Source organism: Anoplolepis gracilipes, chromosome 14, assembly GCF_047496725.1.
Source record: "Anoplolepis gracilipes chromosome 14, ASM4749672v1, whole genome shotgun sequence".
Taxonomy (NCBI): Eukaryota; Metazoa; Arthropoda; class Insecta; order Hymenoptera; family Formicidae; genus Anoplolepis; species Anoplolepis gracilipes.
In genome coordinates, this window is record NC_132983.1 from 2,801,543 (window position 1) to 2,814,532 (window position 12,990).

General features: G+C 35.8%; 3 protein-coding genes across 4 annotated transcripts; 1 reads left to right on the forward strand and 2 right to left on the reverse strand.

Moving 5' to 3' along the window:
- Positions 1 to 772: 772 nt before the first annotated feature.
- Nito (RNA-binding protein spenito) lies at positions 773 to 6,446 on the reverse strand. The gene is made up of 2 exons (XM_072906562.1): positions 6,135 to 6,446; positions 773 to 5,208 (listed from the first exon to the last, which is right to left on the reverse strand). Exons 1-2 carry the CDS (start codon positions 6,257 to 6,259, stop codon positions 3,012 to 3,014), a joined length of 2,322 nt encoding a protein of 773 aa, XP_072762663.1. The 5' UTR covers positions 6,260 to 6,446; the 3' UTR covers positions 773 to 3,011.
- A 56-nt stretch (positions 6,447 to 6,502) lies between these two features.
- On the forward strand, positions 6,503 to 10,458 carry LOC140673560 (ATP-dependent DNA helicase DDX11). 2 transcript variants are annotated; one of them, XM_072906561.1, is made up of 9 exons: positions 6,503 to 6,952; positions 7,031 to 7,897; positions 7,975 to 8,451; positions 8,523 to 9,076; positions 9,163 to 9,386; positions 9,490 to 9,669; positions 9,776 to 9,860; positions 9,978 to 10,108; positions 10,199 to 10,458. In XM_072906561.1, the coding sequence occupies exons 2-9, from the start codon at positions 7,215 to 7,217 to the stop codon at positions 10,448 to 10,450; spliced, it is 2,586 nt and encodes an 861-aa protein (XP_072762662.1). In that variant the 5' UTR covers positions 6,503 to 6,952; positions 7,031 to 7,214; the 3' UTR covers positions 10,451 to 10,458. The 2 variants fall into 2 exon arrangements, with proteins under 2 accessions (XP_072762662.1, XP_072762661.1); XM_072906560.1 differs by having other exon boundaries at positions 7,049 to 7,897.
- Positions 10,459 to 11,170: 712 nt separating this feature from the next.
- On the reverse strand, positions 11,171 to 12,663 carry LOC140673571 (galactose mutarotase). Its single transcript, XM_072906592.1, has 6 exons — positions 12,418 to 12,663; positions 12,179 to 12,324; positions 11,888 to 12,115; positions 11,530 to 11,694; positions 11,345 to 11,445; positions 11,171 to 11,270 (listed from the first exon to the last, which is right to left on the reverse strand). The coding sequence occupies exons 1-6, from the start codon at positions 12,539 to 12,541 to the stop codon at positions 11,171 to 11,173; spliced, it is 864 nt and encodes a 287-aa protein (XP_072762693.1). The 5' UTR covers positions 12,542 to 12,663.
- Positions 12,664 to 12,990: the final 327 nt, after the last annotated feature.

Consider the following 12,990-nt stretch of genomic DNA (forward strand, 5'->3'; position numbering starts at 1 on the left):
CGCGAACGTTATCTGTCTTCCGTTCCTTTGGGCCGATTCTGAAACAGATTTTATAATTTTACAAAGCGATATCAAAAGAGATTACAATGAAACTCTGTCGATATCCAATTCACGTTACGGATAGGACGGAAATTACGCGGGGAAGGGAAAGAGGAGAGGAGGGGGAGGGACGAAAGCAGCACAACACTGATGCAAATAAAAACCGAGAGTTACCACTGATAGAACTCACTTTGATCTACCCGCACACAATGATTGAGAAATCTTATTGCCCGAGATAACCACTTTTTTTTTTTCCCTACAGTTTTTTTTCTTTTTTTTTTTTTCTCTTTAAAGTTCTCTTTTTACGATTACTATCTCGTACTTTCAGATGCACAATTTTGTACTCGATATGTTGCAGATGACACAACTACTTTTCATTTCTGAACAAAAATTTCGAATGAGTTTAGAAAGTTAATTCGCGACTCTTTCTCTTTGGAAATCCACAAACCACAGAAAATTTCACTAATGTCACAGTGGCAATCTCTTTTTTCTCTTTCTCTCTCTTTTTCGTATGGCCGACAATATACATAAATGACATGACAGCCTTCTTTCCTTCCTTCTCTCGCAAACGAGAAGGAAAATGATTGTTAGCTAACACAAGCACTTGAAATCTACAATCTACATTTTCGCGAATTGTTCCCGATTGTCATTGCTCTAATCGTTGCTCAAAATATCACAGCACTATATATTGTTGCACGATAAACTTCACTTAACAAAAGCAAGAAAAACCAAATTCTTTATATATATATATATATATGTATACCGAGTACAAAACTCTTGAGAATCAAAAGCAGTCTACTTAATTTGTCGGCCACATGCATGCATTTTAATCGAAGACTTGCGACGTCAACTTTTTATCCATCAAACATTTACAGCGTTATATCATCTGATATTTTTAACGGCCCTAATCTGTCTAACTCTTTTACTTTTCTCGCGAATAGCAACATTCATTAGAAGGCATATTATCACTGTAAACATATTATTGAGTTCCTGAGAATTTTTCGAATTTTGATTAAGGTGAAGAAAATCGGTGCTAAGAAAATTGACACATTTTGTAATTTTTTTTTTCTCTACATAAACTGCATCTATTTTTCCGTTCAAACACTAAATATACTTAACCACTGCACCTTCAGTCACATTCAAGTATGGTGAAGATCATCTTTCTTTTTTCTCTATCTCTGGAACGAATATTAAAATATACATTCCAGATATATATTCACAAAGCGCTCCCCATACTCGAATGTGGAACACAATCACTTTTTTTTCTTTACATTTCACTGTACACATGTTTATAGCGCCTTTTTCTTTTGATGCCACTAATTAAACACTGTCCTTTAAAAAAATCAGTCCTCACTTAAAAAGAAATAACTCTTGTTGAGATTATGGAAACACAGATAGGATAAACTTTGTTTTATGGTAAACAAATTTCTGTCTCTTCCTGGATTTGCTCATTTTCCTCACTGTCTTCACTTTTCGACACAGTCCAAACTTGAAAAACTCATAACTATTCACGGATTATATACTGCACAATCACTAAATATTATGTCACACTAAAGAATAATCTACAGAAATAAGTATCGAAACGCTTAATAATACATATTATTCATATCAAATATACTCTCAAAACCAGACCTTTCACATTTTTAAAGATTTTTGAAAATTACGATACTCTTTTTATGACATATGTGTCCTTTCATCATTATAGAGCTATACAATGTGTTTGCCATAATTTAAAATGCACTTTTTTTGAATGCAGTCTACATGATTTTTTTCTAATAAATAATTTAGAAGCATACAGCTTTGTTGACGAAAACATATTATAAATGTCTAATTGTAAGACTATTGTTGAAATCTACAGTCATAAAATAGATTTTTTTTTTCATTATAAACAAAATATCCATGATTAGTTATTTTTATGTGCATACACATGTCCTAGAAAGGCATTCATCTTGTATTTGCTAAGAAAATTTAACCATTGATATTATCATATGCATATCTTCAAATGTGAAAGAACGGTGCACAATATATCATTGTCAGTATATACGTATAGTTGTATTAGTGTATATATATATATATATTGTGTGTGTGTGTGTGTGTGTGTGTGTGCGCGCGCGTGCGTACGTGCGCGCGCGCGTATGTAATACAAATAAATTCGTATATTACATTTCGAAGTAATCACACACATATCTGTGATATAATAATAAGAATTACAATATCCCTAATAAGATTTAATATAATCAATAAAGATCTTGTTGTTAAAAATCGCTGGTAATCGCTGTTATCTGATAGATGATTAACCAGAATTATAGGGAGACAGTACCAAAATTGTGTTTTTTGATTAGAAAATAAGTATTCTAATCCCTTCACATGAGTTAGCAGTTGATATCGATAATATACATGAAAAAGTAATCATTCTTCTGGAAAAAGCTATCATATAAATAATATAAGATTATATCGTACAAAAAAGATAATTATCTTCGATAATATTTTAAAACCATGTCCTTCTATAGCATTAAGCTTAATTAATTATATAAGAATGAAGAAATCTCATGACGCGTGATAGATTCGCGTTGTCGAACTTTTTGATCAGAATTTACTCAAGTAATATAGATCCTATATAATTCTACTTCACTGGTAAACTCGAATCGAATGTCAGACGTTGCGAAATTTCATCACATATCCAATTGTGAAATAAAGTTGTTAATATTCCCGACATCTCAAGTCAATGCAATATACATTGGCGTGTAAAGTAAAGTATCAAATATTATTATTAATTCTCCTATCTACAATCATATAAGATTAAATCGTCCGCATCTGTGGAAGCATCGGTAAAAAGCAAAATACTTACATCAATCAAAAAACACAAATTCTCTTTTTTCCTTCACGTTCTGTACACTGTTTAAAGAATCTTTGCACTTACGATAGATAAAATCATACATACACACATGAGGCTATATATTAAAGGGTTCTTTTTAGGCGCTACCCCCCTTAACCACTACAATTACCAAGTGGTCCTCCTTAAGACTTTCTTCGCTTAAACTAGGGCATGTGCGTTTCAAAAGTTCCGTTGAAAATGCACAAGGCGGGAAAGCGTAAAGAACACCGGTACCCTCAGTGTCCTTATTTAACAGCGATATCACACCAGCGGCTTCCTTTTGCTTCAAATAAGAAACCAGATTACGCAGTGGTCGTGTCTGCACATTAGCATCGTCATTCGTGATCGCAGTGCTCGAGCCAGCCAGACCTAGGAAAATGGCATGCGAGCTCGACGTTTGAATACGTTTAGACACATCGTCCAGTTTTGGTTGATCGAGACGTAGCCGCTGTGTTATTCGTAACATATGTTTACCCTCCTCGTCTTTCATGAGGGAGTCAATTATCTCTGTTTCACCGTCCGTCAGATGGAACTTGGCCGGAAACAGCGAGTTCTTCAATATTAATGCACCCTGCCAAACAGCGATAGATTTGCGCGCGACGTCCGGTAGAGTACGAGACGTCGACAACATTCCGGTGCGAGTATTCTCGGAGTCCGAGTCCGAATCCATTTGCCGTCTCCGAGGCGAACGCGACCTCGATCTGTCCACTCCAGGTTCGCGCGACAATGATCTTCGTAGTCCACGTGGCGTCTCGTACTCTAATTCAGGCGGTGGTCTTCTGCTCGGCCAGTCAGCCTCATCGCGCATGTAACCCTCGGGATAAGAACCTCTGTAACCACCTCGAGTATTTCCTCTTCGGTCGTGCCAGGATGCGTTACCTCTGCCACCACGGAAGCTTCTCGGTCCGTAACTGAATTCTCCCTCAGGCCCATATGGATCATAGGGCGATTCATAATCGACTGGACGAGGTCTAAAGTCACTATTCTCCTCGGGATATGGTCTAGGCTTGAAACCGAAGCCTGATGTCACATCAGCAAAATCAACTCTTAATCGACGATCCGGTCCACCAAGCGGGAAACCGCGCATCTCTTTGACGGCCGCTTGCGCGGCATCGATGGAATCGTAAAGTATATAAGCATTGCTGTCACCCTTGATGTAGTCGATTTTCTTGATTGCACCGAACCTATCAAACTCTCGTTCCAACTGCGGCACGGAAGTCCATGGTCCTAATCCACCCACCCATATCCGAGTAGTCGGGGTCGCTTTTCCATAGCCAATCTTACATTGGAATTTGCCGATATACTGACCTGACAATTCGACCTTACATCGATGCGCCATGTCTAGGGTCTGGAAACGCACGAAGGCGTATGCGTTTCCTGTACCCGGTGGCGGACGCTTTATATCAATGTCATCGACAATGCCGTACTTGCTGAAAATACGACGCAGTTCCTCCTCCGTAATGTTAATCTCCAAATTACCAGCAAACAGAGTTCGAGTCGCGAGTGGATCATCCTCCGGCGACACGTGATGCAGATAATTGGGGAACTTGTCTTTCTTGTTCTCTACACGTTCAAATCCCCCATGTCCCGGATGACGTATCATCATGTGTCGAGGCGGACCGTAATGATGCGGCGGCCCCGGATGAACATGCGGCGGTCCATGAGGATGTATCGGAGGTCGAACAAATTCGTGATGCGGCGGTGGAATAGTTTCGCGACGCATCTCCCGATGCGGTGGTAGATTCACCGGTGGCCCGTACACGCGGTCGTATCTCTCGATCTGTCTGTGCCTATCTGTAGGTCCCGGAGACCGTGGGTAATATCTCTCGTAGTCCGGAGGGGTGATGGATCGCGGACGGCGATAACTCTCGGCCCTGTCATACACCGGTTCTACTATGGCCATCTTATCGTATATGATGATACGTGGCTTTGCGTGTTTCGCATCTCGGGCATCTTCCGAACTTCTAAAACAGACGTATGCGACACGCTCCTCCGGTTCGTGTGAGATTTGAATCGAGTAGTCGCCGAATTTCTTGTATTCCCTGTATAAGGTATCTTTGATCATCTCGTCGCTGGCCTTTGGATGAATGGAACTGACGCAGAGGACCTTATAGCTATAGGGCCGTTCGCGTGGCATATCGCGCGGCGCGCGTAAGTACTCGTCGCGATGCGAACTGGACTCGACGTAGCGCGCGTGAGAAGAAGCTCGCGTTGGCGGGCTGGGACTTCTAGCGCCTCGGCTTCGCCGTCGAATTCTCTCTGGAGTGATACGTTCATCGCTGGAATCCTCATATCTATAAATCATGTAAGATATGAGTTTCAATAGCATTGTTAATGTTCAAATACACAATAAGTAGCTAGATAATTAGATTTTAATAATAGCACTAAACAAAAGAGTAAATTATAACTATTAAAATGTAATATTATGTAATATATGATAAGTAGAAAAATATCACAAGAAATATTGCAAGTAGCCTTGCGTAACAAGAATACTAAAAATTTAAATAAAATTTTACAAGTCACTTAAAAGAAAAATTACAGAAATTCAAATTTTTTTTATCTCTTTTTACGACATACAAATTATCTATATAGATAAATACATTTTTTTCAACTACAGTGACGTCTAGTTTACTCCGCAAAGACCCATGTGTAATACACAATCACATATATCATCTCAGGAATGATTAAAGTAGAGAAATATTAGATATTATAATTAGCTCTCTGTAACAAGAATATTAAAAAATTTAAATAAAATTGTACAACTCACTTACATCAAAGAAAGATTACAAAAACTCAATTTTTTTTATCTCTCTTTATCATGTATAAATTATCAATACAGATAAATAAATTCTTTCCACGTGCAGTGACGCCTGGTTTACTATTTTCTTTACACACACACACACACACACACATGTGCGTAACACATGATCACATGATCATCAAAGTACAAAATGGTAAAAAAAAAAAAAAAAAAAAAAAAAATCACACCTTACTAACGCGATATATCACCATTGATTTACAGTTCAACGATCTCGTTGGAGAAATAAGAGTGAACGAAAGAGAGGGGAAGGAAAAAAAAATTAAGGCGTATAGGAAGGAATGCGTCACTCATATCGCAAATAAATAATCGAAGAGACGCGCGTGAAGTTATCGCCGAGGAGAAAACACATATACATCTGTCCCACGCGAGATACACGTTCGGAATCTACACCTTCCTTACCGTCCCATCGAGGATCGGCTCCGCTTCACGCGAGGAGGTGGAGTATCGCGACTCGAGCTCCTCTTCATGTTGTTGCGGATCTTGACCGTGATTTTGTGTCGATCGTCCCGTGGAAGCCCAATCATCAACGCTGCCTTGCTGCACCGTAACTCAACGAGGAACAAGAAAAAAGAAAGAAACGCGGGGGCAGAGAAGAGGCGCGGGTAAAAACGATCGCAGCTTTGTAAGAAACGCTGCGAATTTTTCGTCAAAATCCACTCTACGCCGCTGTAAACCTTACTCGGCAAAAACGAGCGAACAAAATGGCGCTGTTGGCCACCGTCGTCGTCGCCACTCTCGGCTTGAGTCGACGCATGCGCGTAGTGAGACTAATGACAGAGAGGCGCCATGCCCCATATTTTTCTTGAGACGCTTTTTCTCCGCGGTATAGTGGCGCTAACTAGATCCATTTTATAGCTGGTGAAACTTAAATCTGGTCCAACCAATAAAATGCTACTATGCGACCATTTCATTGGTTGAACGTGATCGACGGGATTAAGACGATCTTAAATATAATCGACCTACGAATACTATCTTTGCTTTCTTGATTTTGATTGGTCAATTAAACGTCATCAATTAAATTGATTTGCAGGGCAACCTCTCTCTATTGTATTATATATTCAAAGCATTTCTTGCAATTTTGAATCTTTCTTTAATAAAGAAACAAGCGGAAAACTTGTCAGTAAGTTTTGCACAAGAGAAAAAATATAGGGAAAATATAAAAATCAAAGTACAATTTACGAGAAATGGAACAAATTGACGATTTTTATTACCGCTATGTATGTATATTGCTCATTTATATCTTAGCAATATAAATTTAATTTGCTAAAGATCAAGTTTTGTAAGGTCTGTAAAAGTAAATTTTTTACTTTCAGATGAGCTAAATTTTTTGTCAACTTACAATTGTGCATTAATTGAAAAATCTTACTCTAAAGATAGTAGAGGCAATGACAATTATTAAATATTTTAAAATTCAATTATCTTGAAATGGTGACAATATCGCATATGAATTTATAATCCCAATTTTCAAAGTGCATAAGAATGGAACCACCGCAAGAATTTCTATTTCCTTTTCCAGCATATCAAATTCAAAAGCAATTTATGAAGGAACTGTACAATTGTTTAGAAAATCGTAAATTAGGTCTCTTTGAAAGTCCAACTGGTACTGGAAAATCTTTATCTATCATTTGTGGTACGCTTAAATGGTTAATAGATCATGAGAAATGGAAGAAACAGGAATTAACTTCCATAATTGCAGAAATAGATAATAAAATAAAGACTTGTGAAAAGTCGTCTGATGATTGGTTTACAGTGCAAACACAACAGATTGAGTTAAATAGTCAAAGAGAGTCATCGCAAACTAAATTAAATGCCCTTCTTGAATATGAAGGTGAGAGAGAAAAGTTTAAAAAGATAGTTGAATCAAAGAAGGCTCAAGCTAAAACAATTGGGAAAATAAAGCGACACCCCACGACAAAGTTTATAGAGTCTAATAAAACAAAAGAAATTGACTTGGATATATGTGATACTGAAAAGGATCTAATCTTGGACGAAGCATTATCAAATTCAGAGAGTTCTGAAGAAGAAGATACAGAAGAACCATTATTTAAAAACACCAAGATCTTCTTCTGTTCCAGAACACATTCACAGTTGACACAGTTTGTGCATGAGTTGAAGAGATCTCCCTATTCTCAAGATATTTCTGTGGTGCCACTCTCGTCAAGGTATCTCTATAACTCATTTTATATTTTTTATTTTTATATATTGTCAGCCCTTTATTAATACTTTGCTTTATTTTCAGACAAAATTACTGCATTAACAATAGTGTCAAGAGATTAAAACATATCAGTTTAGTTAATGAAACCTGTTTACAGTTACAAAAGAAAAAGGCTACTGTTAAGAAGGAAAAGGAGCTTAAGAGATTAAAAACCACAAGTGGTTGCCCCTTTTTGCCAGGTGATCAGAAATTGCTAATGGCTGAAGTTCTAACAAATATTCAAGATATCGAAGAGATTGCACAAAAAGGACAGGAAAATAATACTTGTCCATATTATGGCTCAAGAAAATCTTTGCAAAGTGGACAGTTAATATTGGTTCCATACAATTCCATACTACATAAGAGCACGAGAGACAGTTTAGGAATAGATTTGAGAGGAAATATTTTAATAATAGATGAAGCTCATAATTTACTGGATGCCATTGAAAGAATGCATAGTTCTGTAATTACAGGAAGAAATCTGCTCCACTGTTACAGTCAATTGTCACAGTATCAGAAAAGGTATTGCTACAGTAATATATTTCTTCTGATTAAATTATTAAATAAATGTCTAACTAAGAATATGGTTACAGATTTGAATCTATGTTCTCAGCTAAAAGTGTATTATATTTAGGTCAACTAAGTTTTTGCTTAAAGAAACTTTTAACTCTCTTTGGAGCAACAACAAAATCTCATCCCAATGACGTGATTGATAAAACAGTAACATCGAAATTATATAAAATAGAGGAATTTGAACTGGTTACAGAGATTGATACAGTAAATATTTTCAAGCTGTTGGAGTTTGTTAAAGCTTCGAAACTCATTCATAAATTACAAGGATTTGTCGAGCAGTATGGCAGTAGCATAAAAATCAATGAACAGAAAATAAAGAAATCTGGTATTACTGAATTTCTAAATTCAATTAAAAACAAAGATACATTAGTTCAAGGAACTACCAATATTGCGGATATACTGGATAACAATGAAGAGCAAACAAGCAATCCATTGATGGCAATTTTGAGTTTCCTAGAGTGCCTAAAGAATAGATGCACAGATGGCAGAATATGCATTTTACCTGATGCTACTATTGGACAAGGAATTATAAAATTTCTATTGCTAAATCCAGCGACACATTTTCACGATATTGGTATGTGCATTTAATATATTTATTTAATATACTACTTACTTTTTGTTTTATTTTTATTCTTATATACTTTATTGCAAAACTCATAGTGAGAGATGCCAGATCGGTGGTACTGGCTGGTGGCACAATGGAGCCAATGTCCGAATTCATAGATCAACTGTTCCTAATGGCAGGTGCAATGCCAGATAGAATTATGACATTTTCGTGCGATCACGTAATTCCTAAAGAAAATATTATATCCAACGTCGTGATACGTGGTCCGACTGGAATTGAATTCGAATTTAATTTTCATAATCGACAAAATACAAAATTGGTAAAAAAATTTTTTTTTTTTTTTTAGAAAAATAAATCTAAAAATATTTGTATTCACATATATAAATTAATTGCAAAATATTAAAAGTGACACTTTATTTCAGCTAGATGAATTAGGTAGAGCTCTATTAAATTTGTGCAACATTGTGCCAGCTGGAATTGTTGTATTTTTTCCATCTTATAGCTATGAAGATATAGTATTTAAGCATTTAGATAAATCTGGCATTGTATCAAAAATTTCTGTGAAGAAACATATCTATCGTGAACCTAAATTAGCATCACAAGTAATTTATTTTATTATATTAATTATTATAGTAATATTTTATGTTATATTAATTATTGATAATATTTATACCTGTGATATTATACATTTCATATTATAAATTGTAGGTAAATGTAATATTAGATCAATATGCACAATCCATCAAGAAGCCACAATCTCCATGTAATGGATCATTGCTGTTTAGTGTAGTCGGTAAATATAAATTAGATAATTATATCAGTATTGTATAAAAATAATTTGTGCATATTTTTTTATCATCAATAAAGAAAGATAAATCAGTTATTCTCTAATTTGCATGATCTATTGCAGGTGGTAAATTAAGTGAAGGTTTAAACTTTTCTGACGATTTGGGTCGATGTGTTATAGTCGTTGGTTTGCCATATCCTAACATCAAATCACCAGAATTGCAAGAGAAGATGAAATATTTAAATGAAAATGTGGTTTGTATCACTTTAAGTAAAAATTTATCATTCTAGTTTAGCGTGATGTTTTAACGTCTTTCATTTTATTTTTCGATTATTGTTTTGCAGAAACCAGACGCCGGAAGCAGTTTTTACGAAAACTCGTGCATGAAAGCAGTTAATCAATGTATCGGCCGATCTGTTCGTCATATCAATGATTATTCGACGGTTGTATTGCTAGATAAACGTTATTCTCATAAAGTCAAAGTATTACCTCAATGGATTCAACGTTCTGTGACGATAAATGATTCATTTGGACCTGTAATTGGTAACATTGCCACATTTTTTTCAGCGAAACGAACTAAACAGTCTAATCTGTGATAATAACAGTAATCCAATCAACTAAAAAAATTCTTATTTGATTTGATTATTATTTGATACATTTTACTGTCGCGTGTTCAAAGTTTTTTAGTAATATAAAGTTGATTATATAATATTTAAATAGAAACTTTTTTTTTCATAATTTAAAGATTTGTTTTTATTGATACTTGTTTTTTACTGATACCGTAATATTGCAACATATTGAATAATTTTTCTATATCGAAAAGATTTAAAAAATTGTTTTTAAGATAATTTAAAATATGTCACATATAATTAGCCAATTGAATGCCAAATTTGTAAATTAGGTCGTGACAATAGATTTCCCCAGGTCGCAGAATGGAGCAAGGAAAGTGTGACTGAAAGAAAATTTAATTCGCGAATTATAAATCGATGAATGCCATAAAAATATAATTTCGCGACACCTTTACTTACATAATTAACAGCATTTGGATAGATTTGCGGTTGAATGCTGAAAGCACAATGTTTTACGTAGCGAGCACCTTGCTTTCCCAAAAGAAATGCCGGTGAGTCCGATATTGCATCACCTTGTTCCATTCGATCGGTCATCAATGTTTCTCCCTCATTTTCGTCACGATTTAAATTGTCATCTTGTTTAACAGCAATATTACTGCTAGTCTATATTTATAAAATTATTTCTTGTAATAACTTTTTGTTAATCATATTTTATATGTTACAAATTAATATGTCCATTGTCTCTGTTTAATTATAAATTGACAGTACCTCAGAAGCAATGTTTGTTGATAGACGGCCACCTGTATAAAACTGTACACCGGGCTGATTGGAATAAACTTCTAGAACACTGCATATACGGTTTTACTTAATTTCAGAAGATATACTATGTCTGATATACTATAATTAATTAAAAAACCTTACCGACCGCTTTCTGGATGAATGGCTCGAGCAACATGTGTGCTACCTCCATGCCAGTTTGGAGTGACACAGAAATTATGATCATACCCTTCTCCTGGAGGAACCTGTTATATGAATTTGTTACGCTTTGTGTCGAGATCATCTATTGTGTTATGTTAATTTGCTATGATTGCAAAACTAGACGACACCTTCTCGATACAGCTCTCCAGAAACTTCGGTATACGTAGATCCATGATGGTTCCTCCGACTCCTCGGATACTGCCGGTTGGTATCGGATCAGTATAATCCGAGAAGGTCCAGCGATCGCAGTTCAATGAGATTTTATGCTTTATTAATTCCTTCTTACCAGCGTCCTACATTACATAGGATGAATAAATATCTGCAACGCGATTCTTATTGAAGCTAGAACCATTTGTCATCTTGTGACTTGAAAGAGTAACGTATGTATTTAGCAAAATATGTACTTAGATATATAAAACATTTTCCTTTTGCTTTTTCTTTAAACTCTATAAATAGAATTTACACAAAGTGTATTATGTTAATTACATGTCCGGCGAGGTTGAACAAGGAGCCGTGTGAGATGTTGACTATTGTGAAATCCGTTGTGGTTGCCCGGATACCTATTTCTAGCTGATTATCAGGTGTCAACTTGAATCTCACCGTGCTCAACACTGCACCAGGATATCCCTCTTCGCCGTCTTCGCTCAAGTAAGTCATGACGACTGAGCAGCCGTCGATATACGAGTCCCATAATCGTCGGCCGAAGCCCTTCGCCTAAAAAAGGAAAATAGAAAATGTTGATTTTCGAACGAAATCACGTGAGATAGACAGACTTACACCTCCGTGCAGATGATGTCTGTTGAAGTCGTTCTGTGTAAGCTGGTAAGTTTTGCCCTTGATGACAATACAACCATCTCTTATGCGATTCGCACATCTACCCAAGACGCAGCCTATGAATGGATTAATCCTGGGATTCGTGTAACCTGCAACATAAATTATTAAATTAGATTAATGAGCTCCAATTAATATCAAAATTAAATCAAATATGAATAAATATGTAATTAATTAGTTCGAACTCTTCAAATCGTCGAAACCAAGTACAACATCCGCGATGCGTCCAAACTTGTCGGGATATTTTAACGAGACAATCGTGGCACCCCAAGAAATGACGGTAATTTCTATGCGATTCTTATTAATCATCGTATACGATTTCACCGGTATCAGCCGAGGTCCCTTATCGATATCAGAGGATAATTCTGCGTTGTAATATTCTTTACTATCATAGCGGCGAATCGTATCCCCGGGAGATTCTGTAAGAGCCTTTTATGTAATCATATATCGATATAAAAGCCGGACATGAAATAAAAAAGTAAAACCGGCATAAATCTCTCCAAATATTCCCTCTGTAATTTTGACATCCTTGCAATCGCAATTATAAGTGACCATGTTACGTGTGTCCTTTTTTTGACGTTATTTGTTTACTATCAAATCACATGTGACGCAAATGAAAAATTTTGTCACATTGCGATTTCCTGTTTCTATTAAACAATTGTGTGTAATATTATAGTTTCTACGAAAAGATGATATAAATTATAATGGGTTATAAAATATTATTTCGATTTTTTTATATTTTTTGTTGTTTCAACATT